At 44.2% G+C, this 24,849-nt stretch overlaps 2 protein-coding genes and 1 long non-coding RNA gene across 5 annotated transcripts; 2 read left to right on the top strand and 1 right to left on the bottom strand.

Annotated features, from left to right (window-relative positions):
• Positions 1 to 552: 552 nt before the first annotated feature.
• LOC112887427 lies at positions 553 to 4,438 on the bottom strand. The gene is made up of 2 exons (XR_003227558.1): positions 3,884 to 4,438; positions 553 to 3,342 (listed from the first exon to the last, which is right to left on the bottom strand). It is a non-coding gene; the product is annotated as an uncharacterized LOC112887427 (long non-coding RNA).
• A 6,394-nt stretch (positions 4,439 to 10,832) lies between these two features.
• LOC112884997 (methionine S-methyltransferase) lies at positions 10,833 to 20,155 on the top strand. Of its 2 annotated transcripts, none has more exons than XM_025950658.1 (12): positions 10,833 to 11,218; positions 15,085 to 15,278; positions 15,530 to 15,736; positions 15,821 to 15,916; positions 16,449 to 16,637; positions 16,796 to 16,984; positions 17,061 to 17,297; positions 17,388 to 17,522; positions 17,609 to 17,929; positions 18,048 to 18,227; positions 18,528 to 19,493; positions 19,579 to 20,155. In XM_025950658.1, the coding sequence occupies exons 1-12, from the start codon at positions 10,927 to 10,929 to the stop codon at positions 19,894 to 19,896; spliced, it is 3,324 nt and encodes a 1,107-aa protein (XP_025806443.1). In that variant the 5' UTR covers positions 10,833 to 10,926; the 3' UTR covers positions 19,897 to 20,155. The 2 variants fall into 2 exon arrangements, with proteins under 2 accessions (XP_025806443.1, XP_025806444.1); XM_025950659.1 differs by lacking the exon at positions 10,833 to 11,218 and adding an exon at positions 13,491 to 13,840.
• A 504-nt stretch (positions 20,156 to 20,659) lies between these two features.
• LOC112886839 lies at positions 20,660 to 24,566 on the top strand. Of its 2 annotated transcripts, XM_025952851.1 has the most exons (10): positions 20,660 to 20,831; positions 21,528 to 21,869; positions 21,959 to 22,117; positions 22,497 to 22,544; positions 22,664 to 22,723; positions 22,901 to 22,993; positions 23,086 to 23,229; positions 23,642 to 23,749; positions 24,181 to 24,232; positions 24,326 to 24,566. In XM_025952851.1, the coding sequence occupies exons 2-10, from the start codon at positions 21,606 to 21,608 to the stop codon at positions 24,355 to 24,357; spliced, it is 960 nt and encodes a 319-aa protein (XP_025808636.1). In that variant the 5' UTR covers positions 20,660 to 20,831; positions 21,528 to 21,605; the 3' UTR covers positions 24,358 to 24,566. The 2 variants fall into 2 exon arrangements, with proteins under 2 accessions (XP_025808636.1, XP_025808635.1); XM_025952850.1 differs by having other exon boundaries at positions 24,181 to 24,566.
• Positions 24,567 to 24,849: the final 283 nt, after the last annotated feature.

The following is a 24,849-nucleotide window of genomic DNA, read 5'->3' as shown; positions in this document are numbered from 1 at the left end:
ACTTGCTACCATCTTTGCGTCAATTCCCTGCTAAAGGAATTGATGGTGCAAACGGTTTACCTCAAAAAAATATTGTAAACAAATAGTCAGTGTTGGAGAAACACTGTTGAAGGGCGCGAGTCTAGCAAACATGATTCACAAATTCATTGGCAAAAGTTTTACCGTAACAACTTGACAATTTGCTTGACAAGTCTACATTACGGCCTGCAAGCAAAGAGACAGATGCTAACTAGGAGTAGTAATTATTAACGCTTATTCTTTATGTGGTCTCAAGGCAAAATGGTAGCTGGCAATGGTGTGGTATTTTCATGAACAAGACCGCAAAGTAGCATTGCTTTTACCATCTACTCCTACAAGGACTACAGCCGCACAAGCACGGCCGCACAGACACCGATTCGAAGCAAAGCACATCTTCCTCTTCAGGAAACATGAGTGAGCATGCGTGTCGGTGCCTGCACCGTTAGCAGGGGCGTTGCAACGTTTCCTTGCCGGGGTGCCAACCGCCGGCCGTCGGCGGCAATGGGGATCGGGATAGCAAGAATTTGGGGGAGATTGGGGAAGAACACGGCTGGATTCCGTGGGTACGAGATCAGATTCGAATTTAGGAATAGGTTCGGTACAAAATTCAACAACGATTACAGAGCGGTGGCGGGTATTTATCTCCCTCCATTCCAGCTCACACGGCTCACAGAGCCAGTTCATACGGCCCAAGCTCAAGAATCAACTAAGCCCAGCACACGAAGCCCAGACATTTACGGCTTCCTCTCCAAGCATTCATTTAGTCGGCGTTTCTTCTTGGCCAACGTCTTAGTCATGACACGGACACTCCCCTTGAGAGGCAGGCAGCTTGACCCCAAGCTGATGCTGTAGGAAAAAGTCGACGAAGATCTTGTTCATCTTCCCAAGATGTCAGAGAAGATACTGTGTTCCACTGAACTAGCAGTCGGGGCATTGCGGAAGCTCCCACCAGATGCAGTGCACGATCCAAGATCAACAGAGGCATAACTGGAGTAGAGGGATCAGCACAGACAGTGGAAAGATCTGCACTCACCGGCGTCTGTGGTGGAACATGACGTTTGAGTTGGGAAACATGGACCACAGCATGAATTTGGGCATGAGCAGGTAGCTGCAATTTATAAGCCATTGCGAGACTCTGCAAAATAGGAAATAGACCATAGAATCTGAAGGCCAGTTTGTTGTTGCTCCTGGTGGCCACAAAGGACTGCACATGTGGTTGTAACTTGAGATAAACCAGATCACCCACTTGGAACTCCCTCTCTGACCGATGAGTGTCAGCCTGATGCTTCATTCTTTGCTGTGCACGCAACAACTGTTGTTGAATGAGTTGAGAGAGAAAATTCCTGTCCTTCATCCAAGCTGCAAGATCAGGAACAGCGTAGTCCTCTGAATTCTTGATGCCCAAATGCCTGGGAGGATGACCATATAGAGCCTCAAATGGCGAAAGACCCAAGGCTGAATGAAATGCAGTGTTGTGCCAATATTCAGCAAGAGAAATCCATTTATGCCACTGACGGGCAGGAATGAACAGAGCAACGAAGGAAAGCTTCTAAGCACTGGTTGACACGTTCAGTCTGTCCATCCGTCTGTGGGTGGTATGAGGAGCTCATCATCAACTGAGTGTCGCTCAATTTGAATAATTCTTGCCAAAGAAAACTTGTGAAGATGCTCTGTCAGAGATAATAGTCTCAGGCAAGCAGTGGAGCTTGTAAACATTATGAAAGTATAACTGAGCCACTGATAGAGCAGTAAATGAGTGGGAGAAGGGCAAGAAATGAGCATATGTGGTAAACTTGTCCACCACTACCACCACCAATATAGCATTGAACCCTTGAGATTTAGGTAAACCTTCAACAAAATCCATACTTACCACCTTTCATGCTCGGTCAGGTACAGCCAAAGGTTGTAGCAGACCTGGTAATTTCACATGCTCTCCCTTAGCTTGTTGGCACACGACACAGGCTTGCACAAAATCAATTATTGACTGTTTCATCCTGGGCCAGATAAAAAGAGCTTTGACCCTCTGATAAGTGGCTTGTATTCCAGAATATCCACCCAACCCACTAGCATGAAGAGCTTGTATGATATGCTGTTGAGCCAACTCATTGTTGCCCACCCACACTTTAAAGATAATACCATCCTGAAGACAGTAACCTTTATCATTGGGAGAGACAATGCTAAGTTCAGTAAGAAGCTGTTGTGCCATGACATCCTCTTGATAGCCTTGGATTACCTATATGGCCTGATGTTGACAGGTTGAGATCCAGCCAAAAGTGGTATGTGATGATCATCCTCCCTTTGTGGAGGTAAACCCGTGGGTTCCTTAAACAAATGGCCATATTGGTGTGTCAGAGACTGAATCTGAAGAGGAATAGAATTGAGGTCAGCAGCAGGTAACACAGTGTCTGGGTCTGCAGAAGCCAATGAGTGTATAGGACTGCAACTTCTGTGTTCTGGAATTCTTCTCAAGTGCACCAAGTGAGAGACAGCTTTTGTTCTCGTAAGGCCTTTTAACTTTCCTCCATTGACAGGTTTAAAAAATCTCAGATGATCCCTGATACTCTGAATAAGCACTCTTTTCCCTTGAAAAGGAAACTTCATCTGTTTCTTCTTCCAATGTATCCAGGTTAGACTGCGGTCCTCCAACAATCGGCTCCCATGATCATGTCAAAGCATTTCAAAGGTAGGACCCTGGCATCATAGGTGAAAGACTGCCCCTATATGAACCACTGAAATTTCTCAATGTGCATGTCAGAAGTCATTGGAGTGCCATCAGCAGTAGAGAATTGCAAAGGTGCACATGACTGTAAAAGGGAGGGAAACTGCTGAGCTACTTCCTCACTGATAAAAGTACCAGCACTGCCAAAATCCAAAAGGATGAGTAAATCTCTCTTGCCCACTGACACTCTAAACCGCATGGTTCTTCTTCTTTTCTGGGGCTGTGCAATGACTGAAGGTTGCACATACATCACAGTGTCTTCAGCAGTATCAGTATCACCATCAATGGAATCAGTATCAGAAGTTTGATCCAACAGAAAAGCTTCGAATACCTCCTGAACCACATGCAGAGGTACATGTTCCGGACATTTATGAGCACGACCAGTCCATTTCTTCCCACAAGTATAACAGAGCCCATTAGCTTTTCTGAATTGCATAAGAGCACTTGGAATCAGTTGCTGGCTTGTCAAACTTCTTTGGTTCTTCTTTCTTGAGAGAAGGTTTAGCTTTCTCGTGGCCAGAGAAACCCTTGCTGGCAAACTTGGAATAATCCATTGATTCTGACTTCCAAGTGGAAAAGCGCTTGCGAGATTCCAGCTCCTCCTCCTGCAACAATGCAAGGGCACTAGCATTATTCACAATGCTAGGATGGTGTAAAGCAATAGGTGCACGAATATCATCTCGCAAGCCCCCCTAAAATCTAGTGACAAGATAAACATCATCAAACCCTGGATTATACAGCAGGACGCTATGAGTTAGCTGCTCAAATCTAGTGATGTACTCCGCTACAGAGCCAGTTTGACGCAGATTATCCAGTTGGCGAAGGAGCAACTGATACTGATCTTTGTCAAAGCGCGCACAAACAACAGTATGCAAGGCTTTCCAACTAGCAATTCGGCCGCGCAGCTCTAAAGCATGAAGCCACGCCTGAGCAGGCCCTCAAAATTGAGTGCGGCGAATCAAGGTTTCAACGCATCACTCACGCCTTAAACCTCAAAATAGAGCTCACATCGCTCCTTCCACACCCTTGGGTTCTGACCATCAAATTCGGGGAACTCTATCTTAGGTTTAGGACGAGATCGTGGCGCACTCGGCTCATGCTCAGGAAAAAATTCACGCGGCTGTTGGGGATTGGAATTGGACGTACCCGTGACCGGGTGCCGCGGATGAGATCCAAGGATCCCACCGCCAGCATCCCGATGGCTCGAATCATGGGGGTGCCCGCTGGGCCGCTCCAAAGCCGACGCAGATGGGCGCGCCGCTTGTCTAGGAGCCAAGTTGAGGTCGAATGGATTCACCCATGCCGGCGGCGGAGGAGGAGAGTATGCTGTCGACGCCGCCTGTAGGGGTGGTGGAGGGACCTCCAGACGACGAAGGTGTGTCGCTGTAGCGTTCGCCTTGGAGATCAACGCGTCCATGGACGCATCAGCCGCCGTCTTCCAAGCCTCCAAACCAGTGACCTTGTCGAGAATCTTCTGCATCATAGCATCGAATCCTTCGAGCTTTGTCGTAAGAGCATCCATCGATTCCGTCATTTGGGCTTCAAACTTGGATGGCTTCCGCGGTGCCAGAACGACGAAACCCGATGAATTTGGTGGAAAAATTTTCTGGGTAGGTGGATACAATTGTTGTGTCCAAAGAACTACAGAAGGAGAATGGGGATCAGGATAGCAAGAATTTGGGAGATTGGGGAAGAATACGGCTGGATTCCGTGGGTACGAGGTCAGATTCGAATTTACGAATAGGGCCCGTTTAGATGCACTCTAAATTCTAAATTTTTACACTATCTCTCCATCACATCAATTTTGGGATACATGCATGGAACAGTAAATGTATGTAAAAAAAACCTAATTGCACAGTTTAATTATACATCACGAGACGAATCTTTTGAGTCTAATTATTCCATAATTAGATAAAATTTATCAAATACAAACGAAAGTGCTACAGTAGCACTGTTGCAAATTTTTTGCAATCTAAACAAGGTCTAGATTTGGTACAAAATCCAACAACGATTACAGAGCGGTGGCGGGGTATTTATCTCCCTCCATTCCAGCTCACACGGCTCACGGAGCCAGCTCATACGGGCCAGGCCCAAGACACAACTAAGCTCAGCACACGAAGCTCAGACATCTACGGCTTCCTCTCCAAGCGTTCCTGCAGCCGGCGTTTCTTCCTGACCAACGTAGTGCGTGTTCGTTTTGCTGAGGTCTCGAGTTCGGAGACTACATCAAAAAGAATCTTATCATTTAGAAGTATTAAATAAAGTCTAATTACAAAACTAATTGCAGAACCCTAGGGCTAATTCGCGAGACGAATCTAATAAGGTATATTAATCCATGATTAGCGGATGATTACTGTAGCATCACTGTGACAAATTATAGATTAATTAGGCTCATTAAATTTGTCTCGCGAATTAGAATCTATCTGTGCAAAAAGTTTTGTAATTAGACTTTATTTAATACTTCTAAATAATAAGATTCTCTTTGATGTGATAGGTCTAAAATTTAGAAACGAGCACACCCAAAGTCATAACACGGACATGGCCGGCACGATTTCCGACGCAGGCGATGAACACATTGCCCGACCGAGAACCCGGCCGGCTGCGACGAGGGACTGAATGAGAGGACGAGGTGAGCAGCTAGCCTCCAATCTATGGAACTGCAGGACAGATCGGAATGGGTGGCGGTCCTGGCATGAACTCCGTGGGCTATGAGCCTGTGACTCAGACCATCCCACACGCGCTCCGCGCCAGGGCCGTCGCCTCCGTCCGACTCGACGCGCGCTGCTCCTCTCGCGGAAAAGCCAGACACGGCCGCGCGGTCTACGGCATCAGGGTTCTGTGGCCTTCGTTCCTCTCCGATCGAGAACGTCCGGACAGGTGGCGGTCTCCTACGACGCGCCACCACCGCCACCGCACACGCCGGCCGGGCACGGGCTCGGCCGCTCATCACGACGCGCCACACGCCTCTGGGAGTACTCTAGGACCTACGGGAGGCTTCCAGCAGGTGGTTCCCCGCATGGAACGTCCGGGACGCGGCGGAGCTCCGGCGGCGTGGCGACCCGCCGACCCCGGGGGTGGACGGTAAATGAAATACCGTCCACCCCTGGGTGGTTCCCAGCCGCCGGATCATACTTGCACGGCCGATATTAGCGCTCAGGATAGTTTAGGGAGCACCTTTTTCTCCTTCATGGTCCCACTCCCACCGCACCGAGCAAGCGGAAGCTTCTAGAACCTTCTTCGCGGCGGCGGATGGTGGTGCTCTGCTGCGCGCGAAGTCGTCGGCGCCCGCCTCGTACTCGTCGTCGGCGGACGCGGACGAGGAGACGGAGTTCCTGTGCATGTGAGATGCCTCCGCGGCCGCCGCCTCCGAAGTGAGGAGCTTGCTGTGCTGTCGAGATCAACCGTACGTCATTAAGGTCGTGATCGGAGGTGCAAATTAAACGATGTTGATACACACATCGAAACACAAGTCTATTTCTTGTCAATGCATACGAAATTTACCTGGATCACACGTCGCACAAGAAACACTAACTAGCACGGACGCTGTAATATTAGCATGATGAAGTGTAGCCGACTAGGCGAGTAGCCGTCCATTGATCTCAAAGAGAGAGAAAAAAAAAACTCTGTAGCCTAGCCGCCCAGGTGCAGTCCAAAAGAAATGGTGAAGAATATAGAAGTATCTGCCTACACTACACAGTTGGAATCTACTTAGATGGGAGGCGTACTTGTAGACAGGCACGTTTAGCATGTTTAATCATCGGCAAAGGAATGAAGGAAACAAAATGATGAGTTGTACAAGCCTGCGACAGAGTGTCCCAACAGTGCTTGACTTGTACTCGATCTATGCATGATGAGTAGGAGAAACAAATTAAACACGCGCGTGCATACAGGTCCCTTGTCCCCCTAAAGCACCAGCAAATGATGTCCCTTGTCCCTTTTTTTCTTTTTGGAAAGGCATGTCCCAGTTTATTTGGTGAGCTAGATTCCTCTCGAGCTATATAGCACGTGGTGGAAATCAGAGAAATTCAATCTGTGTGGGGGCTGTGGCAGGTGGAGCGTCGTTGCTAGTGCTGTACACGTCGTCGTAGTCTTGCTCCTATCAATCGTTTTTCACGATTTCTAGGATGCAACGACTTTGAGCACTAGTATTTTTCTACTATTAGTTGGAGTGTTGTCTACAAACTACGATGCCATTATAATGTTATAAGATCATGAAAACATATCCCAAGACAAATCTAAGTAAGATCGTCCATGATTATCGCTCCGTAGTCTGTTCAGTCAGTCAGGCAGGATCAGCTAGCTATTCTCGATCCTGGTAAATGTGGTAGGTAATCCACATCCGGAGCGTCATGCAGATTTCCGGTTGGCCTGTCTTCTCTTACGCGTCACACATCCGGATGCGGGTTATGCTGCTAGCGGCGTTGGTCCGCGGACGATGGAGCGCGCGGTGGCGTGGTTTCCGGTTGCTGCGCCACCCCTACCGCCGTGAGAGCAATGCATCCTGTGAAGACAGCTAAGGCCGACGAACTGTCGATCAACTGCAGGAAGAAAGCTAGAGCAATGCAAGCTGTGTGTCCCTTGGACAGATCGAGACACCTGCTAGCCTGCACCTGCACCCATCGTCGGTGCTCGATCTCCATGCACATGGAGCCATGGATCACATGCATATGTCATCGATCGCTACAGGCCAGATCGAGATGAGAGACCGAAGAAAAGTCGGCCGCCCAAGATGAACCACCGGGTCGCATCACCACCACCACCATCATCACAATCATCAGTCTCGAGCGCCCCCATGGCCCCATTTATACTGCGTGCATGGCTACAAACAGAGAGAGACAACGATTTACGGATGGGACTACTACTAGATAAGATTCTAGAAAACGACCGTCAGGCCGACCCCTGTCCACTTGCCCGCGAGGCATGCATCAGCTGCATCTTTCTTTTTCGATGGAGTAGTATTATATATTCATTCATGGCTCACGACCGTTGAAAGCGTTTGCCATACGGGAGAAATTTGTGTGTTCACATATCACATTCAACTTTCATCGGTTCAAGCTAGCTAGGTCCATCCATCCCCAATTCAGTTTTGGTGATTTTGGCTAAGCAATAATAGTTTAGTTTTGATCCACGACAAACTTTAAAAAGCCTAATTCACCCGTCTTGGATTCCTTGATCCCTTGCTTCAGCGTTTCGAAATTAGAACCCGTGATCCAAACATAAAACAAAAGGATCTAATAAGTCTCGCTGGATGATGCGATTAAACAGGGTAGGTATCCCTTTTGCCAACGAGAGAGAGAGAAAGCGCGTGCGCTGGGTGGGTATACACAAATCTATCTATTATCTTAATGCAATAATATTAAAAAAAGAAGCTACCACGTTGGCCGAGAGGATGTAGAAATTCCCACGTTAATCTAAAAAAGAGAAGGATATACACCGTTAGATTTTATGAAGATCTAATGGTCTATATTAACCTAAAAAGTCCATATTGAATAGAATAAATAAATACATAAATTCAGGTTTTAAAATAAGGAAACTGCCACTTTAATTGGTGTAAAAAATAAAATTACCTACACAATCCGCCGAGTAGAACCATATTGCAATCCGGTGCTACTATGAAAGGAAAGAATAAAATACAATAGCAGGAGATTGGGGTAAAATAGAACAATAAGAAAAGAAGAGTCACGCAGACTCCTGCGGTAGCCTTCATAATAATGATAAAATGGATGGATCTATGGATCGGCTTGCATCCATGCTATAGTACAGTGATGCTAAGAGGACGTAGAAATTTCCATATTAATCTAAAAAAAAGAAGGGTATACACTATGAAGATCTAACGGTCTAAATTAACGTAAAAAGTCCATATTGAATACAATAAATAAATATATAAATTCAGGTCTTAAAATAAGGAAACTGCCACTTTAATTGGTGTAAAAAAGAAAACTATCTACACAATCCACCGTAGTGGAACCATATTGCAATCCGGCGCTGCTATGAAAGGAAAGAATAAAATACAATATCAAGAGGTTGGGGTAAAATAGAACAATTAGAAAGGAGAGTCATGCAGACTCCTGCAGTAGCCTTCGTAATAATGATAAAACGGATGGATCTATGGATCGGCTTGCATCCATGCTATAGTACATGATGTCGAGAGGACATAGAAATTTCCACATTAATCTAGAAAAGAGAAGGGTATACATTGTTGGATTTTATGAAGATCTAACAGTCTACATTAACCTAAAAAGTCCATATTGAATACAATAAATAAATACATAAATTCAGGTTTTAAAATAAGGAAACTGCCACTTTAATTGGTGTAAAAAAGAAAATTATCTACACAATCTACCTTAAGACATATCAACCTACCGTGCACAATTTTTGCTAAACAAATTTTGCTAAATAAAATGTACTTTGCTCTTATATTAACCTGAAAAATATTAAGCTACCTAGCCGCGCTATCAAGCGCGGGGCACATTACTAGTTAAGTAGAATAAAAAGGAGATTTAAGTTGAGTGCTAAATTTTAGCATATATTAGCACTCGTACATATGCTAAATTTTTTTTAGTCTTGGCTAAAGCTTAGCCTACCTCATTATCACTCCCGTTTAGATACATTAGTGCTAAAGTTTAGCACTTTCATCCATTATTAGCACTTGGATAAAAAAAACCCTTAGATTCACTAAAGAACCACATGACGATCGAAAGTCATAGTTTTTCTTTTGTTAATATACAGGCAACAAATGAACCTGGATCGTGCTACCAAAGAGTACAAGATGATTGCAGAAGGAGCATCAGCAGTTTGCACGAACCGTACACTGCATCAGCGTGCATGTGGTAGCTATCGTCATTTGGTCTCAGAAAAAAGGTGGGAAATAATTTAAAGGCTGTAGCAAAGTCGATATGTATAATATAATCCAACAGTCCTTGAAAAAAAAGATAATCCAACGACACAAAAAGAAAAGGATAATCCAATTCACCTGGAAGAAGAAGAAGAGGAGGAGGAGGAGGAGGAGGAGGAAGAAGAGGAAGAAGAAGACACCGTTGCATGCATATAAGAATGAGTGGGCACTGTTGATCGAATGTAATTATTGGAGTGGGCACTGAAAAAAAAGGGAGCGTACATGTAGGCACATTTAGCATGCTTTGCACAAAGTAGTTGTACTGTATAGTAGATATGGTTAAATAGAGATAGAGAGACACATACACAATTACATACACTGCAAAAAATTAGCCGGATAAGGTTGCAACAAGTGGCCCAGTAATAATGTTTATTTAATTTGGGCTTGCGTTGCTAGGAGAGGCATGCATACATACATATGAGGAGATGCTCAGATGATATGCCGATCGGGCACCCTAGATCTCCTAGTAGGCGCCGGCGACAAGAAAGACGTGTAGTGTAGGCTACCTGCAATAATCAACCAGGAATATATATATATATATATATATATATGGCATTGTCAAAGTTTAATATAAGAGAGATATGGTATAGTATTATATAGGTTTTGGTTTTGCACCGTGGAGGAACCTAAGATGGCCCTTGGTTAGGGTCACCAGCCGGTTGCTTAATTTGGTTTTTTGGAAGGATTGGATTGGTTGATGTCACGGCGGGGGAGCGACAAAGGGCGAGACAGAGACAGATCGAGCGAGCGAGGGCCAATGCAACGACGACCAACCAATAACAAAATTATCTCTATTTTCAAATGTACTAGTTGATTTGATTTTGTGCTAAGCTAAACGTCTGCCTTTAATTTTGATCGGATTTATAGACAAAGTGTGTGCATCTACATCACACCACCATGAAAAGTATGTTGTTGTTATTTATTTGGTATCGCAGTTTTAATATTCTTTTCTTTACATTTGACACGGGAGTTAGAACTTCAGGTATGAAACTAAAGCATACTAATTTTTACAACAAAAGGAGTAAATATGTATATAACAGAGAGTACTTACATTATTATATCAACTGATGGATCGAAATGGAGTGGCCAATAGAGAGAGGAATAAGAAAAAGCACGTTAAAATATATATCCAATAATAAAAGTCACCCTGGGTGGTGGATGCTGCCAAGAGCCATATAAATCGAGGCAGCAGCGCGCCTCTCCAACGCCGTGCAGGCTCTCCCCAACGCGACCGCGCGCAGCCACCGTACCGCACCACGGGCTGCTGCCTCTCCGATCCGTCCATCCATCATCCATGGGCAGCGTGGGCGTGGAGGAGGATGCCAAGGCCGCCGTGGAGGCCTTCCTCCAGCGGTGCGCGCCCTCCGGCGACGCCGCCTACGCCGAGCTCAGGGCCCTGCTCGCGCGCCTCCACGACCCCGCCACCAGGCGCCAAGCGCGCGTCTTCCTCGCCGCGCTCCGCCGCCGGCAGCAATCATCGTCGGACGACCGGCAGGAGGACTTCTTCCGGCGGTTCGGCTTCCGCATCCAGGAGCTGCTCCTGCACGGCAACACCGTCGCCGCCTTCCGCTCCGCCTCGGCTCCAGGTAACCATGCTCATCGATCGTTCACTATGACACGACGAACATCATCATCATTAGCCGATCGGGTGCTCGTGCTCTGCCGATCATTCACGGCCATCATTCTCATTAGCCAATCAGGTGCTCGATCGTGCTCCGCCGGCCGATCGCTTTCAACTTGCAAGTGGTGAATTAAGATGATTTATATATCTTTGTAGAATAATCTTTAATTTTATAGAGAAGATGAATTACAACTTCTCAGCTTCCAATTACATCTTACTAATTCATTTCAAAGAATCGCTCACGCGCTGCGAATTGCCGTCTTGGCACAGCTTCAATGAGCTCAGCCAAGCATCCCCCTAGGTCTTCTTGAGCCTAGGAGCAGAGTGAACTGCTGCTCCAGGTCCGAATCCATGCCTACTAGGATGTAGTGTAGGGTCCAGAGATGGAAGGAGATGAGGGCGTACGCAATTGTTTCCCTCTGCACAAGGGGAGCCAATCAACTGTCTTCCTTTTCTGGAAGAGGACACACTGCAAACTAAGCTGTCGAATGTCAGTGTCATCAAAAGTAAACAAATATTGCATGGCACTAGTAGAATATACAGACAGATTAATACTACTTGCATTAGTTAACTTAACACGATGCAAGTGCCGCTTCCCCTGCATGACTAAAATTAAAGATCCACCAAATCAGCTGGCAGCAGGCCGACGAACTCCCAACACGAGAAAAAGAAAGAAAGGATGCTAGCGGCCTGTCCTGTTCCCTCTCGATGACAGAGACACCTGATCAGTCGATATTGAGCTGCATCTACACACGCACATGGTTCACACGGACCACACCGAATCTGGATCACACAACACACGTATCGTCGCTAGCTAGCTACAGGAGAGGAGATGGCAGGAAGATGACGGTGACCGGAGAAAATTCAGTCGCCGGTGGCGAACCTTTCCACAGGCCAGATCATCAGTCAGGGTCAACTACCACCAATTCGATTACACTAGTTACAGCGTCGCATGGCTCGCCACCAAGGCCTTGTTCGCTTCCTACGCTTTAGTCCCATCACATCAAAAAGAATCTTGCTATTTAGAAGTATTAAATAAACAGAAAGAGAATCTTGCTATTTAGAAGTATTAAATAAAATCTGTTTATAAAACTTTTTGCACAGCTAGGTGCTAATTCGCGAGACAAATTTAATGAGCCTAATTAATCCATAATCTGCCACAGTGATAATACAGTAATCATCCACTAATTATGGACTAATATACCTCATTAGATTCGTCTCGCGAATTAGCACTGGGGTTCTGCAATTAGTTTTGTAATTAAAATTTATTTAATACTTCTAAATGACAAGATTCTCTTTGATATAACCCCTCTAAAATTTAGGTTCCAGGAAACCAACACACCGTAAGATGACCACAGCTCCTTGCACCGTATCGCCGCACAAATTTCGAGTGCGCCTCTTGACTCGGCACATCGCGTTCCCATTTTTGTTTGTTTGCCGCTGCGCCGGTGCCTGGACGACACGCTTAATTTTCTTCTGATTACGACAAGCTGATCGACGAACAGTTTACGCACTTCTGATCTCTCTTCTTATTACCCTCCCGCGTGCCGCTAACCTTCGATGCGACCTCCTTGTGATCCACGGGAATCCAGAAGAGAGATCGGAGGAAGAGGAGGAATATTTCTTTTAGCAAAAAGTTAGATACGGACCAAGGTAGAAAAGGAAAGATGTCTACCCCTTGTCGACTCTGGCAACTCACCAAACCCAGGTACTAGTATGCCTTTGATTTTTTGAGGTACCAACAAAACAAAGATCTGTTTGATCAAAAAAAAATCCAGAGATAAGTGTGCAAATTCCTCGCAAAAAGAGAAAAAGAGCAATTTTTGTGCGTGCAGTTGTAGGTTTATTATTTTCTTTAAATAATGATAAAAATATCTAGGTCGGAGTTTATATTCAGTGTAAAATGTGTGACAGCGTACGAAGATTTTTGGTTCGAAACTCCTAGTACATCCATTGGAAAATTATACTATCTGCAATTTGACTTGCATCCATTCAATCCCACGAGGCCACGAGTACGTCAGTCAAATGCAGGTTATACAAATGCACTGTGACTGACATGTGGGCCCTGGTTGGTAAGCCTGCGGTAATTAAAAGGTAACAGAATCTTGGAGAATTGACGTGTTTACCCCTGTGTCCCTCCGCGCCCCCCCTCCCACCCCCCCCCCCGTCGTCCACGGCGGCCCGGCCCGCCACCGCCTATAAAACCAGAGCAGGCGCCCTCCCCGCCATTTTTTCTCTCCGTCTCCTTCCTTCCACCCCGACTCGAACCATCCATCCATCTCCATCTCTCCCATCTCCAAACCTAGCCCACCAACCAATCCAGGCCGAGGCCGAATGGCGGCGCCAGGGGGCGAGGACAAGGACGTCGATGCCTTCCTGGCGGACTGCACGCCCTCCGGCGACGCCGCGTACGGCGCCGCCAAGGCCGTGCTCGAGCGCCTCCACGCCCCCGCCACCCGCCCCGCCGCGCGCCGCCTCCTCGGCGCCGTCCGCCGGCGGTTCGCCGCCGACCCCGCCGCGGGGGAGGACTGCTTCCGCACCTTCCACTTCCGCATCCACGACGTCCTTCTAGACCCACACGTACAAGGTGCTACCTCCTTTGCATCCGCGCTCTCTCAATCCCCCCCCCCCCCCCCCCCCCCCGGCGCCCCGATCTCTTGGCTTGGGGTTTATCTCGTGTTGATAAATCTTGATAAAATCCGGACTCCGTGTCCGCTTTTGATCAAATCTCGGGCCAATGTCGCCTTTTCGTCATAATTTCACAGCTTGTCACCGGTAGTCTGGGGTAAAATCTCGCGATAGTTTATTGCTCCAAAAAATACTCTTTTTTGCGTTAATTTCAGTAGCTTATAGTTGTTCTCGTAATTAGTAGTTACCGTGAGAGTGGAATGACATACCAAACACCCATGTGTTTTCATGAGGAAACAAATAAAAAAAGATTGCAATTATGTCCTTCAATGATCTAGTGCGACAATGATCTTGTTGCTTCTGATTCCCCAGCATCTTCTAGCAGCGGGGTAGCCTCTGATTGTGCCCGGGTACCAACCATGTGGCCCATGCCTAATGCAGTAATGCTGTTGTAAGCATTTTGTATTGCTACAAGGATTTATGTGTATACTTCTTGAGAGTTTGGGTCCCATGTGCATGATCCATGGGAGAATATGCCTTGGTTGTTGAATAATTTAAACTCCCTGCTTGTCTTTTATTGGGAGAAAAGGAAGCTGTCTTGATTCATCTGTCTACCAGTTATTTTTTCTATAAAAAATTGTTTATACTCTATTGACATCAGCCTTGCTTCAGGATTAAAATATGCCTCCTCGTGCAAGGGATGTTGCAAGGATGTCTCACTCTGAACACTTTGAATTAGAAATGTTTGATCTCTTTAGTTCACACTTTCCCTGTGCCCAGTTGAGTGCCTCTAGGCATTCCTGTTGTATATGCTCGAATTTTGGGGATAATAGTAGGATTCTGTCCTGCTTATTATCATATGATGAAAAAAATGGGTTGCAAGCATGGACTGGATAGCCTATCAAGGTCTAGTTATCGTCCTAACACAAAAATCAGGACATACGGGCACTGTGCCTTTACCTAGTTTACTTGCTTTGGATTGAGAAGGGAGTTGTTGCATTTGAACAACCATAACCTATGAGATCCTTACACTATCTTGAGTTCATGATCAGACGGGTTCTCTCCTTTGTATTTGGGTGTATAAACTGCTGTCTCTCGTTGGCTTTGGCCCACTGACAAAAGCTTCAAATAAACTAGTGCATGCATGCTATCAAGGATCTAGCACCTTGTTTTTGTCATAACAAATTTATAAACCGCTTCTAGGTTTCCAACAAAGGAGGAAGCTGACGATGATGGAGATACCTAGCATCTTCATTCCCGAAGATTGGTCCTTCACTTTCTATGAGGGCCTCAATCGGCATCCAGATTCCATTTTTAGGGATAAGACTGTAGCAGAGTTGGGATGTGGCAACGGTTGGATTTCCATTGCTCTTGCAGAAAAGTGGTCTCCTTTGAAGGTTGGCCTCTATTTTCCTGTGAACATTTTATTGTATGCTTAATTCCTCATTGGTGCATAAGCTAATCTGGCAGCACTTGGAGGATTTAGTCATGTTACAACTTACAATGTTCTAACTTATTTAGTGCACCAAGGAAACTACACCCACTGAATCAATTTTTTTGTTTGCATTCAGCTTCACAATTGTGACCAATTGCTGGGGCATTTTTTTGTTGGAATTCAATCTAACCATTTCTCTTTTATTTGTTGAAGGTCTATGGCTTGGATATAAACCCAAGAGCTGTGAAGATTGCGTGGATAAACCTGTACTTGAATGCATTAGATGATGATGGTCTCCCAATCTATGACAGCGAGGGGAAAACATTGCTTGATAGAGTTGAATTCCATGAATCTGATCTTCTTTCTTACTGTAGAGACAACAAGATAGAGCTTGATCGCATTGTTGGATGCATACCACAGGTGCATGCAATTGTCCCCATGTTTGCCGAATTGAAATGAAAGAAGAAGATAAAAAGGCTTACTCCCAATTTATCTTTGTTTCAGATCCTTAACCCAAATCCAGAGGCAATGTCAAAGATTATAACCGAAAATTCAAGCGAGGAATTTTTGTACTCCTTGAGTAACTACTGTGCACTTCAGGTTAGTTTAAGGATGCCTTACATATATTCATCACTCAATCAAAATGCAGTTTCAAGCATTTAAACTCAAGCCATGCTATTTAATTATATTGACTTGTCTTCAAGTTTTTTCTTGATCTGGAGTTAGGATCAGGAGTAAATCTATCTATGCACAATTTTTTTATGCAGCTATATTTTTTAGTGTGCATGTTTAAACAAATGTTGTTGAAACACCAAGTTAAATAAGTTTACATGCTTTTTTTTAATGAAAATAGCTGCATTGAATTTTATTGATAAAATACTAGCAAGTAATGACACAGTTGTGTTGTAAGCAAGTGCAGCAAGGCTGTTTTCGCAAGCTGAATCTCTTATAAGTTATAACAACTTCGGACTTTGAATCTTCTATCAAGTTGCAGTTAGCACTGTTTTCTAAAAAGGATAGGAAAACTGTTGTACATAGGGTTACTCTACTCATGTCAATATTACTTAAATGACTACAAGAACCTTTTTCCATATTTTATACTTATGAACAATTCATATCTTTCTGCATCCAGGGTTTCGTTGAAGATCAATTTGGACTTGGGTTGATTGCACGGGCAGTTGAAGAAGGGATAGCTGTCATAAAGCCTTCAGGTATTATGGTATTCAACATGGGAGGACGACCAGGACAAGGTGTCTGTCAACGTCTATTTGAACGCCGGGGATTTCGTATCACAAAGCTCTGGCAAACCAAAATTATGCAGGTAGTAAGGCTGTGGGACACTAGAAATATATTATCCATGTCAGCGATATGTTCTGGTTTTGGTCTGCTAGGGCCTATAGTTTCATTTATTTCTTGCTGTTTTATATTGCAGTGCTATTTTTTTTCAGCATCATTACCAATCAATTGCCTTATTTGCAGGCTGCTGACACAGATATTTCAGCTTTAGTTGAAATTGAGAAAAATAGCAGACATCGCTTTGAGTTCTTCATGGATCTTGTTGGCGATCAGCCTATATGTGCTCGCACTGCCTGGGCATATATGAAATCAGGTGGCCGCATTTCACATGCTTTGTCTGTGTATAGCTGTCAACTTCGCCAGCCCAACCAGGTTACTTCTGTTCTCTAATGATTTCTAAAAGCAGTAATATGACAATGGAAATAGTGCTGACTAGGAAACTTTTCAGGTGAAAAAAATATTTGAGTTTCTCAAAGATGGATTTCATGAAGTCAGCAGTTCCCTTGATTTATCCTTTGATGACGACTCTGTTGCTGATGAAAAAATTCCCTTCCTAGCATACCTAGCTAGTTTTTTGAAAGAGAATAAGTCCAATCCCTGTGAGCCACCAGCTGGATGTCTAAACTTTCGGAAACTTGTTGCCGGATTTATGAAGAGCTACCACCACATTCCTCTAACTCCTGATGTAAGTCTTATCTACATTCTCTCAAGCTCTACCTATTCTATACTTCTGACCTATGATTTACATGGCACTAATTTTTCTCCTGGCCACTAGAATGTTGTTGTGTTCCCTTCTCGTGCTGTTGCAATAGAAAATGCTCTTCAATTGTTCTCTCCGGCACTTGCAATTGTCGATGAACATTTGACCAGACACTTGCCCAAGCAGTGGTTAACATCTTTAGCAATTGAGGTTACTTGCTTTCTCTTCAATATCTTTGTTTATAGTCATGGATAAGGTTATTCCCCAACACTCACATTTTTTTTTTGAAATTTCAGGGAAGAGCAGAAAGTAACCATGCTGAAGGTACAGTCACTGTGATTGAGGCACCACGCCAGTCAGATTTGTTGATTGAGTTGATCAGGAAGTTGAAGCCTCAGGTTGTTGTTACTGGGATGGCTCAATTTGAGGCTATCACTAGTGCTGCTTTTGAGAACTTACTAAACGCAACAAAAGATGTTGGTTCCCGGTTATTCCTGGATATTTCAGAACATTTGGAGTTGTCTAGTCTGCCAAGCTCTAATGGTGTCTTGAAATATCTTGCCGGAAAGACCCTACCTTCCCATGCAGCCATACTGTGCGGTTTAGTAAAGAACCAGGTGCCTATAACTTCAACACTGCATTGAATTTCATTAGTGCACTGGACTGCCATGATGTTATTGATCAACCTGAAAGTTTCGTTTGTAATTGCTTTCTGATTCTGGATTAAACTTGTAGGTTTATTCAGATCTGGAAGTTGCTTTTGCCATATCTGAAGATGCAGCTGTATATAAAGCATTATCACAAACTATTGAGCTAGTGGAAGGTCACACTTCTCTGATCAGTCAGCACTATTATGGCTGCCTCTTCCATGAGCTTCTGGCATTTCAAATTGCTGACCGGCATCCACAACAAGAGGTAAACATGGCTTAAGTCCAACTCAGCCTCACCCATAACCCATCCTTACTACTTTCATGTTCAAAGGTTTCTCTGTTTAATGATTGATGAACATTTCCCTTAGCATAAATCATATAGTCCTTTAATCTTCACCTAGTTGGGTAGTACCTACTATTGAATAGTAGGACACTGTATTGTGTTTTTCAATGATTTTTGTCTAATTGTGAGTAAAAGTAGTAAAGCATCCAGAAGTCCAAGGATATTTGTGACCTTAATAGTTTCCTTTATTTGTTGCCTTATTTATCCCTTGCTCTTTTTCAGAGACAACCTGCAGAAGTGATACCTCAGCAGATGATAGGATTTTCTGATCCAGCTATGTCTATCCTAAAGGCAGCTGAATTTTTCGTTCCTGATTCAAATGAATCCAGTGTCATTCATATGGATTTAGATCGCAGCTTTCTGCCAGTACCTTCTGCAGTGAATGCCTCTGTTTTCGAAAGTTTTGTCAGGCAAAACATAACTGATTCTGAGACCGATGTCCATTCCAGCATCCAGCAGCTGGTGAAGGATAGCTATGGTTTATGGGTAGATGGTTGTTCTGAAATCATCTACGGCAATACCTCTCTTGCACTCTTCAATAAGCTTGTTCTTTGCTGCATGCAAGAACAAGGCACCTTGCTTTTCCCCTTGGGCACCAATGGCAACTACATTTCTGCAGCAAAGTTTATGAATGCAAGCACCTTGACTATACCGACAACTTTTGGTTCAGGATTCAAGATTGAGCCAAAGGCTTTATCTGACACTCTTAAGAATGTATCTCGGCCATGGGTGTATATTTCTGGCCCCACAATCAACCCTACTGGTTTTCTGTACAGTGACGCTGACATTCAAGAGCTGCTCTCTGTCTGCGCTGAATATGGAGCTAGGGTAGTGATTGATACCTCCTTCTCAGGCCTGGAGTACCAAACGGATGGCTGGAGTCGGTGGAATCTAGAAGGATGTCTTTCTTCTTTGAAGAGTTCAAAGCCATCATTCTCTGTAGTCCTTCTGGGAGAGCTGTCCTTTCAGCTGATCGCATCAGGGCATGACTTTGGCTTTGTGATTTTGAGCGACTCATCCTTGGCTGACACATTTCATAGTTTCCCTAGCTTGAGTCGGCCGCACAGCACATTGAAGTACACTTTCAAAAAGCTACTTGGCCTGAAGAACCAGAAGGATCAGCATTTCTCCGATCTAATGGTGGAGCAGAAGGAGGAGCTGAAGAGTCGTTCCAACCACTTAATTAAGGTTTGTTTGTGGTATATGCTGAGCATTCTCCTGTAGTTTCTATGTTTCCCAGCCATGTTTGACATTTTCTCTGTGTAATGAACAGACGCTGCAGGGCTGTGGCTGGGACGTTGCCAGCTGTTGCGGTGGCATCTCGATGCTGGCGAAGCCGACTGCCTACATCGGGAAGCACTTCAAAGCTGATGGCTTTGAGGGCAAGCTGGATGCGAGTAACATCAGGGAAGCCATCCTCAGAGCCACGGGCTTGTGCATAAACAGCAGCTCCTGGACCGGGATACCCGACTACTGCCGGTTCAGCTTTGCACTGGAGAGCAGCGAATTCGAGCGCGCAATGGGATGCATAACTCGGTTCAAGGAGTTGGTTCTGGGAGGCGATGCCCAGGCTCAGATGAACGGTCACTGATGGACCAGGCTGGCTGTTGGTCGATTGCCTCCATTCCATCACCGTTCTGGGAGGCAATCCACCCATTGTTTGAAAACCTTACCTCAGTGCTATGAAGTAGAAGTACCATTGTTCAGGAAAATATCAAATATATGTAAAGGAATAACGGCAGCAAGAAATGCCTACTGTGAATTGAGTGTGTTGGCTACACGCTGTGTCTGAAGTTTGTTTACCCATAGATTATATAATCTAGCTTAAATAATCCTCAATGGTCAACAAACATCTTAGATTATAATCTAGATTATATAATCCATGCCCTAGATGATGATAATCCTATAAGCTATGGAGGAGATGCTTATTTAAGGTTATAAGCAAGATTATATAATTCTACAATTATAAGCTAGATTATATAATCTAGCAAGGAAACAAACAGGGCCTTAACCTACTGGAGTTACGTGCATCTTTTACCGCTTTCAACTTATTTTTCTATTTATATAGGAATAAATGTATTTCCATTAAAACAGGGTAGCTCCAGACAAGATTGTTAAGGTTGCATACCCTATTTGTAGATTTGAAATACTAAATAGCACTGCAAAAAGGTACTATCATGAAAGTTCCAGTTGAATACGTTTTAATTGGCCAAGTAAATGAAGTAAAATGGGTGCGTAATCAGATTTGATTACAATTAAAATTGCTAGACGGTTCGGTCCTAAGAGGACGTGGGCCTAAAGCAGCAGCGAGCAGCACAGAGCCCAGTAAAGTTAGCCCCTCCCCTTCTCGCTGCGGGACAGCGGGACTCAGCAACTCGCCGCCGCGGCGCTCGCCTCCCTCCCTCGTCGTCGACCCGCGCCGCGCGGGTAGGTGTCGGGGCACGGCTCCGCCTCCGCCGGCCCAGTGCCCGCAGCCAGCTTGCTCTGCAACTTCCTCTTGGTTCTCGTCTCCGGCCGCACAGTGAGGTAACAATGCAATTAGGTATTCTATCTCGAAACTACGAACTGTTTGCCGTTGGAATAAAATTATCTGCTTTGTATCTCTGGTATTCTTAGGAATAATCAACTTTTTTGCTTTTCTTGTCACCATGTAGACCTAGTATCTTCTTGGGAAATAAAGTATGTCTCTCATTCCGCGTGCCCAGGCAGCATAGCCTTCGAATTCAGCCAATGCTAAGAGGAGAGATGAATCCTGGGTCCATGCCCGCTTAATTTCTCTAAAAATTATTCCGTCTAATTCCAATTCAAATTAGTATATCTGGAACATCATAATGGTTTTGTAAATTGATACCTTAACCGATCTACTGATACATTTCCAAGCGGTCGGAACACTTGCTAATAAATCCCATGTTTTCTGAATGCCATTGTATAACCTTTAGAATTAGAGGGTTGGTCTAGAGCTCAATCAGTACAATAAGGAATAGCATGCGTGGGGGTAGTTCTTAAGGTATATTGTCTCCTTTTAAAAAAATGAAGCCCCATAAAAGCTAGATGTAGTGTAATTCTTCTTACTTATTTTCTAATTTATCTGGAATATTATTATTTTTATACGAATCCAAACTAGTTGGATATTCACTCCTGTGCCATGAACTCTTAGTGCTTTAATTTTTCTGCTGTGAATTTCTTGTTTACTGATCCATGTTTTGCTGATTCTCACACCAGTGCTCAAGAATCCTAGATCAGCCTCTGCTTGTTGGCAGGCCCCAACATTGCAGACCCCCTCCATCCTGTCCTGCTATAATGGTGATTTGGAGTTGCTCTTCTTGTCACCGTGGATTCATTTCCAGATTTGTGTGGAGGAGGCACTACCCGCTCTTGTCTCCTAGGTCTCCTGCACTGCCTCCTACCCATTTCTTCTTCTCCTCCCCTCGACGATCCACCAAGAGATCTGCTGCAATGGCGCCAATGGACTCTGCTAGAGAGCCTTTCTATGTCATTCGTAAAGGGGCTGTGATCGGCATCTATAAGACCCTCAATGACTGCCAAGCCCAAGTTGGCAATTCGGTAAGGGTACACAAACACACCATGATGCTTTGCTTCCCTTACCTTACCATGCACAGAGATTACATTTGTTGATGATTCCCTGCTACTAGGTATGTGACCCTTCTGTCACTGTCTACAAAGGCTATTCTCTGCGTAAAGAAACTGAGGAATATCTTGCTGCGCATGGGTTAAGAAACGCTGTCTGTTCCATTGATGCTGCAGATGCAAAAGATGGATTGTTTGATGATCTGGTTCCCTGCCCTTTTCAGGTAAATGATGCAATGCTCTATGCTTCCATCACTTGCCAGTGTTATACACTACTTATTAATTCGATTATTATGATCTACTCTATTTTCTGCACCTGTTCTGGTAATTTCTAGATATGATATCCATTCATGATAATATAAAGCCACACATTATCATCACAAAAATAGTTTGATGTTGATAGTATTAGTATGCATCTAATGTCGGTTGGCAAAAGCCCCTGATTCCGGGGCCTTTATCTCACACAGTTCCAGGGGTCATACCTTGGGTGTTGAGCTGATCTTTTTAAGTTACATCTTCAGGTTGTCTGCATTGCTACTTGATTTTGCAATTATTTCCATAACATTTGTTGTCGAGTGCTAACTTGCGGAAGTTTGATTTCAGCAACCTGATGGATCTGCAGAGTCTACATTGAAAAGGTCAGAGGCGATGGTAATTTTTTTTCCTTCATGATATATGTGAATATATGGTCTCTTTAAAATTGTTCTCTACAATGTTTGTTGAGTTTGCTAAGTATCTTTTTTACTCACACTGATAGTTATTTTTTGAAGGAAACTGGACCATCAAAGCATCAAGAAGTTGCTGAACCGGAACTGTTACCGGATTGTGATGTGAGTATGAATGAGTACGTAATGTACTAAATGCTAACTATGCGCGCCTCTGTTCTTTTACCTGATTTGTTCTGTATTTATGTAGCTATAGTTTGATGTTAGCATGTATATTTACAACGTAACTTCAGTATTTTGGAAATTTGACTTCTTCTTACCAGCATACTCTGTCTTTTACAGTTTTCATGTATTCTTGAATTCGATGGTGCTTGTAAAGGGAATCCTGGGAAATCAGGTGCTGGCGTCATAATTCGGCGGTTAGATGGATCTGTGGTATGTAGACCAACTCTTAGCTAAGCTGGCGTGTTTTATTGACTTCAATTATCATGCCTAGCTGGTTATTGTGCTCCCCTCTTCTACTGAAGATTGCTCTACTGCGTGAGGGTTTGGGTATTACAACCAACAACGCTGCTGAATATCGCGCATTGATCCTGGGGCTAGATTATGCTGCCAAGAAGGGATTCAAGCATATTCGTGCTCAAGGTGATTCTAAGCTTGTCTGTAACCAGGTGAAGTTGTTCTTTCTTTGCTATTTTGTGTTTGACAATGAACCGTCAGCAGACAATGAGTGCTGTGCAGTTCATTCTGACTATTTAAATTCCACAAACACTAAATTTGTGGAGGGATGGGAAATTAAATTGATTTTTTCGTTTGTCCTTTGTCTGCCTCATGGACTTTGATTTCAATGTCATAATTCTTCAGTTTTTCTTCATGAAAGGACTTATTTTGTCCAATCACTTAAAATACATGGCCCAAAGTACATGTCATAATGATAGAATTAGGTCTCATTGACTTAACGGGCCTTCATCTCTATGGCATAGAAAGTGCGGTGAACCTAGGTGTTAGAGCACTTGGAATAGACTGTCTAGCTGCTGGTGGCTCTAGCAACGTCCAATTCTTTCTTAACATTTTCTGTAGCAGGTTCAAGATCTCTGGCGGTGTAGGAGTGATAATATGGCTGTCTTGTGCAAGAAAGCTAAGGAACTCAAGGGAACATTTCTTACATTTCAAATCAACCATGTTTTGAGGGTAGGTCTCACATTTTCCTTCGTCTTTTTACCTTGTTAAAATTTATCTTCCATCTTCCAGCTTTATGCTGTACCACATCCGTTATTACTGTTATTCCTTTTTTAATGATGCAACCTCACAATGCCAAGTGCTACTTAACATATTTATTCCATTGATTTTGTCAATCTGTATAATATGAAAGCATTTAGGTTGACAGCTCTATAGATGTCTAGTTTTATTTAGCAGTCGAGACAAGGCAGTTCGTTTCAGCAGCCCTCTGAATACCTCTTGAGTAGGACTCTAAATTTGATCTGTGGGCATGGACAGGCACATATAGCTTGCTGCCTGGAACCCATTTCAATTTCGCACTCGAATTTGGTCCGGTATCTCCTGGACTTGCTGGCAACTAATCCTTCAAACCACTGCTACTCATATCTGTTTGTTATACACAGGAATTCAACTCGGATGCTGATGTTCAAGCCAACTTTGCAGTCGGACTTGCTGGTGCGACTAGTTCACCTGTGAATTGCTTGCAACAGATAGAGTGGCGATGCAGTATGAGTGTATGGCACCTGATTTGATCTCTTTTCTCTACAGTTGATGAAGTTCAAGAGCTGTCCGTCTGTTGAGCTCCCATTGACAGACAAAACAAGACTTAAGAGTAGATCGATTTGGCGCCAAACTGCTGCTACCAGTTGACCCGCGTGATTACAGCTGCAACTGATATTGGATATTCACATATGTAACATTCTTTGGGGATCAGTGTGGAAGTTGAACTGTCTGGCTGGGGAAATGTTCTTCTGTGGCCTGCCATGCCCTGGCATATGTGTGCACGACATTGCCTTTTGAGCCGCTAGAGTTAGTAGCAAAAATGAAGAGAGGAATTTGTGCGCTGCTATGCCTTTTCGGAGTTCGATACTGTGCCCGGGTAGTTCGCACTTCACGCACACGGAACCTCAATTTTCACTCTTACTCAATCTTCGCCTTTTTCTCTGAATTTAGCAAGATTCACTTCTTTCTTCCATCGTCGGCGGTGGAGGCGATTTGTGGGCTGGATGGCGAGGGCGTTGCTGGATATGGTAGTAAAGCTAATAACTCTTCAAAAAGAACTTAGGGAACGT

The sequence above is a fragment of the Panicum hallii genome, chromosome 3 (genome assembly GCF_002211085.1).
Source record: "Panicum hallii strain FIL2 chromosome 3, PHallii_v3.1, whole genome shotgun sequence".
NCBI classification, from domain to species: Eukaryota; Viridiplantae; Streptophyta; class Magnoliopsida; order Poales; family Poaceae; genus Panicum; species Panicum hallii.
The sequence above is the reverse complement of the archived record's forward strand: the minus strand, read 5'-3'. Positions and strand labels throughout refer to the sequence as shown.

Excerpts from the sequence above, each read along its gene's own strand:
- LOC112884997 (XM_025950658.1), top strand. The coding sequence starts at position 10,927 with ATGGGCAGCGTGGGCGTGGAGGAGGATGCCAAGGCCGCCGTGGAGGCC. Across the intron at positions 15,279-15,529 it reads AAAAGTGGTCTCCTTTGAAG|GTCTATGGCTTGGATATAAA; the intron begins GTTGGCCTCTAT and ends TATTTGTTGAAG. Across the intron at positions 15,917-16,448 it reads GTAACTACTGTGCACTTCAG|GGTTTCGTTGAAGATCAATT; the intron begins GTTAGTTTAAGG and ends TTCTGCATCCAG.
- LOC112886839 (XM_025952850.1), top strand. The coding sequence starts at position 21,606 with ATGGTGATTTGGAGTTGCTCTTCTTGTCACCGTGGATTCATTTCCAGA. Across the intron at positions 22,118-22,496 it reads TGGTTCCCTGCCCTTTTCAG|CAACCTGATGGATCTGCAGA; the intron begins GTAAATGATGCA and ends GTTTGATTTCAG. Across the intron at positions 22,545-22,663 it reads TGAAAAGGTCAGAGGCGATG|GAAACTGGACCATCAAAGCA; the intron begins GTAATTTTTTTT and ends TATTTTTTGAAG.